This window comes from Mustela nigripes, chromosome 1 (assembly GCF_022355385.1).
Source record: "Mustela nigripes isolate SB6536 chromosome 1, MUSNIG.SB6536, whole genome shotgun sequence".
Taxonomy (NCBI): Eukaryota; Metazoa; Chordata; class Mammalia; order Carnivora; family Mustelidae; genus Mustela; species Mustela nigripes.
In genome coordinates this window covers 243,781-250,473 of record NC_081557.1, presented here as the reverse complement: position 1 = coordinate 250,473, position 6,693 = coordinate 243,781, and the positions used below count along the sequence as shown (strand labels likewise).

The following is a 6,693-nucleotide window of genomic DNA, read 5'->3' as shown; positions in this document are numbered from 1 at the left end:
GGCCCACACCGACCCCACGGCCAGTCCTGGGGCACCTCACTGTGCAGAAGCAGCTGCCTGAGACAGAGCGGGGGGAAGAGGGGGACGAGGACCACGGCAGGACAGGGGGAGGAGCAGAGGGCGGAGAAGGGTCGGAGGTGAGAGGAACCCAGCCCTCACCCTCCTGAGGGCACAGCGGCGTGCCCGGGCCGGCCGGGAGGGGCTGGGAAGAACAGGCCACCCGCCCCCGGCAGCACGGACGCAGACGACCGCCCGGGACGGAAGTGTTACGTGAGCACACGCGGACAAAGAAAGGACGAGTTACCTGGATGAGGTCTGGAAAACGGCCCGTCTTTAGCTTGTGTGACTCCAAAACATAAGAAAACCAAAATACTGGCCACAATACCTCTGCAAATAAAGAACAGACAGCCCCTCAGTGCGCGTCTCCCAGGCGGGAGTGACTCTGGGGGGCGGGGGCGGGCAGCGGGGAGGGCTGTCGCCGTGGCCTCCGGAGCCCGCATGCCGCCCAGAAGGGCCCCTCCGGAGAAGGGCCTCAGAGGTGGGCTGGGCCTGACATAGGCTGCGCCGTGGCACCCCACCACACTTCGTGCTTCCCACCTAGAGAACCCCTACAAGGTGTGCGCGGCCAGCCAGGCCCCAGAGGGGCCTCCCGGAAAGCCGCTTCCTGCCCCACAGGGCCGGGACCCAGCCGTTGTAGCCCACGGGAGCACCGGGTGCACGTCCGGTCACCAGGGTTGCAGACACACACGCAGCGGTGCTCACGGCCGCCCTGCCCAGCATAGGGGCTGGGGCTGCTGCGCGGCCTGCTCTCCCCACAGCCGGCCCTTTCTCGGCAAAGACACACACGCCTGCTGCTTCCAGGTGGGCTGTTGGGCTCCGACGCAAGCACGTCATGAGACCTCACAGGAGGCCAAAGGGGTCAGCCTGAAACACGTCGTCTCCCTCTGCCCGCGAAGGGCACTCGGAGCCTAGGGCAGGCACAGGCGAAGCCGGGCCCCACAGGAAACCCTGGCACGTCTGCCTGTCCCCACACCAGGGCCAAGGGCGGGGTGGAGGACCAAGATGAGGTCTGATCATGCCGGCTGTGGGCCGCCGTGGCTGCGTTGCCTTCGCCCAGGGGACCCTGAGTCTCTTGACCAGTCTCCTGGTCAGTCCTGGCTCCCGTGGCTGCTGGCCTTTGGACTGTAGGAGGCGCAGAGGGACAGAAGGACACCGGCCACTCCGTGTCCCCATCACAGGAGCCCATACAGAGGGCCCATAGGCACGCACCTGCCCGAAGACGCACACCGGTCTGTCTGGGGGTCGGGGGAGGTAAGGTCCACACGGGCTGCAGGAGGAGCACAAAGACCCCCGCTCAGCCGCCCTCCCAGGGCGACCCCCTCCAGGCCCCGGAGAGGCCCCTCCCAGCGTGATCCAGAGACGGCTCTGCAGCCATGGGTGACCCGCAGAGGGCTCACCGCAAGGACAGACTGAGGGAGCCGAAATGTTAGGGCACCTGTGACCCAGCGGTGCCAGGCGGCGCCTCCCACACCGGGTCCGCCCCCCGAGCCAGACCCCGCGTGGGCGCTATAGGCGACCTTCAGGGCTACTGAGCAGGCGCGTCCATCAGGCGCACCGTGTACAGAATGCCTCCGTCTCCACACGCAGCCCCGTCAGCACCTTCCAACAGTACAGATGTCGGTCCCAGTTAACCAGTCCGTGCTGGTGCGTTCACCGCAGTCTGTGGGTTTTCAGATTTCCTGTTTGTCTGAAGCCCCTTCCTGGGGCACGCAGTGGGGCTCAGTGGGTTGAGTGGCTGCCTTCGGGCTGGGTTATGATCCCAGGGTCCTGGGATCGAGTCCCACATCAGGCTCCTTGCTTTGGGGGGAGCCTGCTTCTCTCTCTGCCTGCTGCTCCCCGTCTGTGCTCTATCTGACAAATAAATAAAACAAACTCATAAAAATAAATAAAGCCCCTTTTCTGCCCCAGGATCCCACCGGGACGGCCATGACATTCCGTCGTCATGTCTCTTCAGCACTTCTGGGTGGTAACGGCGCCTCAGACTTTCGTTTTGGAAGAGCTGGACAGTTCTGAAGAGGACTGGTCAGGTGTTCTGTCGGGTGTCCCCATCAGAGCTGTCCGCTGCTCCCCGTGACTCGACTGGGGTTACAGGTTTTGGGAGTGAGATCATCTCATACTAGCAAGCTCTGTCGTCCCCTGGCTCGGGTGCCGTCAGCCGCCCTCCCTGCTCTGCCCTTGGGAGGGTCCCTCGGCACGACCGGCACGCAAGGGCTGCGGGGCCGAGCCCCCATTCCTTGGCGAGGAGCTCCTAATTCAGCTGGAGGCCATCTGCGGGGTGACTTGGCTCTTCTCCCTCACTTGACCGTTTGTACCAGCGGACCTGTGGGTGTCTATTTCATACCTTGAATTACGCTGTGATGCGACTTTATAAACTCTGTTGCTCCAATTGTTCCCACTTTGGCCGCTGTGAGGACTTTTAGTTTTTCTCCTGTATCAGAGCTTTGACATAACCCCATCCTTATGGGACTCGGTTTGTTCTGAGCTCTTCCTGGCTGGCGCTGGACGACCCTCCAGACTAGCTTGGCGTTCCCTTCCCCAGGCCTGGAATCTGCCTCTCGTCCAGGAGCCCTGGTTCCCTCGCTGGAGGACGGTCTGGGGAACCAAGTTCCGGGGGCCGGAGTGCTCGACGCCCCGTAGCTTCTGGGCCCCTTGGTGGACAGATGGAGACGCGTGTGCTGACCGTGAAACGTGCTTGGATTGAACCGTGTCCCTGTGTGACCCTCAGGGTCCACCTTAAGCCAGTGCCTCCAGCTCCCAGCCGTCATCTCCTGGGCCGTTCTCCCTCCGATTCCCTGTCGCCCCTACGCCACAGGGACATCCCAAGTCCCCAGCCTCCACCAGCCGCTAACTCGGTCCCTCACCCCAGAGGGTGCGTGCGGCAGCGGCACAGCTGGTCAGACCCCTGCGGGAAGCACCTGCGTCCCCGAGAGCACAGGGCTCGTGTGTTCATGCTTTGCCTGGAGCCATGCAGACTCCAGCCCCGTAGCTGGGGTGGCCTCACGCAGGTGTGATACCGCAGAGCCTTGCACCGTCCGCCGTGCTCCCTGGGGTCCCCGACGTCCTGGCTTCCTTCCTTTTCTCTAATTTGCATCCATTAGGTTTGCTCTCTGTGTTGCCCAATGCAAAGGGTCCCAAAGCTACCATTACTGCACAGAGACCTGAAACACCCGTTCAACTCCATGCTCCGTCCACGGACCCCCACTGCCCTAGACACCACTGACCTCACCACCACATGGCAGCACCTTTGCCAAAATGTCACCATGGAACATCACACAGTACGTGGGCTTTCCATACGGCTCCTTTCACTTTGTAGGACGCACCTGAGTTTCACCCTCCGTCTTTGTAGTGTTAAAAAGGAGACGGCAGGCCCAAAACCAAGTCACCTGGGCTGAGCCCCACCAGTCAGCAAACCAGAGACCTGACAACCGCCTGAAGTGTGTCTTTACCCCAGGAATGCGACCTGCAGTCGGCACGGAGTCAGCTGGCTGGCGCTAGGCGGCGGTCAGCCCCGAAGACGCCTTCCGCCCCCTTCTCTGCTCATTTCCTGCAGCGCCATTCTGTCTTTACCACGCTTCCTCTCCTGCGGCTTGGTGGAGCTCCTTGTCTTGCTGGACGGGACGCCATCCGGCCTCGAGCCGCTCAGTGAAGCCGACTGGACCTTCACACTCAGTCGGCTTCACAGCGCACCTCTTTTTGCTGCTCAATAATATCTTATGGTCCGGACGTACCTGCTTTTGTTCATCCGTTCACCTACGCACAGGCACGCTGGATGCTTCCAAGTTTGGGCAGTCAGGAATAAGTCTCCGGCCACACCATGTGCAGGTGTTGCTGTGGACACGAGTTTTTGTTTCATCAGGTTAGTACCTGGGACTCCAGTGACTGGACCTCGTGGTAAGAATAAATTTAGTTCTACAAGGGACGGTCAAACTTCTGGTGTCGCACCGAAAAAGTCACCACCGAACCCCAGGTCGGTCACCAGATTTTCTACTGTTTTCTTCTGAGAAGTTTTATGGTTTCTTATTTTACATTTAGGTCGATAATCTATTTTCAATGATGGTGAACAGTGTAACGTCTGTATGTAGCCTCCTTTTGTGCATATAAACAGTCGGCTGTCCCAGCTCCGTTGGCTGGAAAGACTTTCTCCTCCGCCCCCCACGAGGTGACCGTACTTGCGTGGGTCTGGCCCCCCGACGGCTCTGCCACCACCACGCTGGCCCAGCAGGGTCATCTGGCCAGCTCTGCTCCTCGTCAGCGTACGAGTACGTGGTATTTCCGGCGCACCACAAACACGCAAAATATGTTCCTGTTTTACAGGTGACAGCTTACTTGTGCGTCAGTACGTGTACGCTCACACGTGTGCGTAAACATCCCCAATGTCACACGTGGTTAAGTCGATCAAGGAACCGTGGCCCATCCACACAGTGGACACTCCCCAGCAGCGAACCTGACCGACCACTGACAGGCACCGTGCCACATGGAAGAAACCAGCCACGCCACGCAGGCTGGGCGACTCGTGTGCACGAACCTACGGGGCAGACGGCGGGTGTGGAGGGCTGTATCTGCACAGACACACGCACCTGCGGAAACCCGCTGAGCCGCTCGCTCGAGACACGTGTTGGGTCAGTACTGGTCGATCGAGCTGACTTTGGAAGAAAAAAACCTACTGCCCCCAAATAACAGTTTGTTAGATCCATTAAAAGAACAGTGACCCACAAGCTGAAATGGAGAACTTAAGGAAAACAAGCCGGCTCTCTGCGCTTTGAATAATGTAGACAGAGACTTTTTTTTTAAACAATAAACATAGCTTTTGGAAGCACTTTCTTTACATGAAACCTAACTCACGTCAAAGGCTCTGACGTGACAGGAAGGGGCCAGCCCAGGGGGCTGCCGGGGGAACCACCCACACACCCATGAAAACTGCCCTGGAAGCAGCAGAGCCACAGATGTGCGAGGATCGGGTGGGAGCATCACCAGGGCAAGGGAGGCTTCCAGGGACCAGCCAGGGTAGGTTCCAGGCCACCTGCAGAAGTATGGGGCCGGGAAGGAGGTTCTCTGTCACTAAACAAGGCCAAGAGGGACAGGGACTGTGCCCTCAGCAGATTTCCAGTGCCCCGAGCAGACAAGTGTCCACTTCCCAACCCCCTTGAGGTGTCCCCTTCAGTGAAATGGCACAGGGGCTGTTGGGGTGAGGACCCCCCCCCCCGCCATGGGCGGCAGCAGCTCAGGACAGGGAGCAGGCGTGAGTGGCAGAGGTGGGACGTGCCCACATGGGTCCATGGCTGCTGCCCAGACACGGCCCACAAGGCCCCTTAACCCCGGGGTCCAGGCTGGCGGGGCTTCCCGGCAGGCATCTGGTGAGGAAGCACCGACGCCCCACCCTTGGAGGGCCCTCCCAGAACGCCCCACGTGGGCCCACTGTTGCCAGGGGCGCACTCCAACCTGTGGCAATGCCTGTCTGGAGCTGCTCATCGCTGGCGTAACGTCACAGCACAGGGGACTCCTCAGATGGGACCACAGCTTGCCTGCTGGTCCCCCCTGCGCACGTGTGCCCTGCAGATACCAGTGCTGGCAACCGATTCAGAGAGGGCCACAGCCTACTGGAAACACCCACTGAGCCAACTCGGCCTTACTGTCTCCTGCACCCCTGGGCTCGGGGCCCCCTGGCCAGGAACCCCCACAGTGAGAGCAGCCTCAGGCCACGAAGGGGCCAAGCTCCCTCTCCTACTTCTCGACTCCCTTGCCCACGCCCGCAGCACCGACTGGCGCCCCCCAGTCAGCGGGGCACCGAACGACGGGCAGTGCCTGTGCTCAGAGCTTGGGAGAAAGAGGAAGTCCTCGCACGGCTGCCCGGCCGATGGCGTGGGAGAGGCAGGAGGACCTCCTGCGGTCCGGACCGTGCAACCGGCAGCCAGGGCACCTTGCGCTGACGACAAGCGCAGACAGACGAGCACAGAGCAGCAGAGGCCCCGCCGTGCTGGGTGCAGCCCAGGGGACTGGATGCGGGCTCTGAAGCGCGTGCGCGCGGGCCACCAGGCACCCTGCTGACAGGGACACCTCACGTCCTAGCAGGCGAGACACCCAGGGAGCGTGGGCCAGGATTCACGCCACACTCTCAGACGGATGTGAGCACCTGCACTGCACACGCCCCCACCACCTGACCAGCGATCTCACGGCACTGCGCTCTGCCTCTGCTCCTCCCCGCTGGGCCCGTCCCACCAGAGCAAGCGGCTCAGAGGAGCGCGGGGGGCTTCACGGCCTGAGGACTCCGTCCAGTGCAGAAACCCCACAGCAGTCAGCTCGAACGCCGGCTCATGTCCCTCATGCACTTCTGAGAGGTGCCACAGAGCCCAGGAGATTCCGGCAAAGAAGATTCCGGCAAAGAACACAGTCCACCAGCTCGTCTGTGTCTGGGAATAACAGTGAGAGGGCAGCCTGCCCACTTCCTGACCTCAGGATGACACCGTCCGAAAAAACCCGTCTGCATCAACAAAGCTCAAGAACGGGGCGGGCTGAAGGGAGACAGCCTCCCCGGGCCATCAGCACCATCTGGGTCCCCCCAGACACCCAAACTCACAGGCTCCGTGACATTGTGATTTATATGAAGAAATACATATTTCTCCATCCTGGTTTCTG

The 6,693-nt window shown here is 61.1% G+C and overlaps 1 protein-coding gene across 1 annotated transcript in view; it reads right to left on the bottom strand.

Annotated features, from left to right (window-relative positions):
- Positions 1–6,693, bottom strand: part of PTDSS2 (phosphatidylserine synthase 2) — a 29,586-nt gene that overhangs the window by 11,103 nt on the left and 11,790 nt on the right. The window contains exon 3 of the mRNA XM_059397616.1: positions 305–387. Within this exon, the coding sequence (XP_059253599.1) occupies positions 305–387 (83 nt within the window). The remainder of the gene's footprint in view (positions 1–304; positions 388–6,693) is intronic.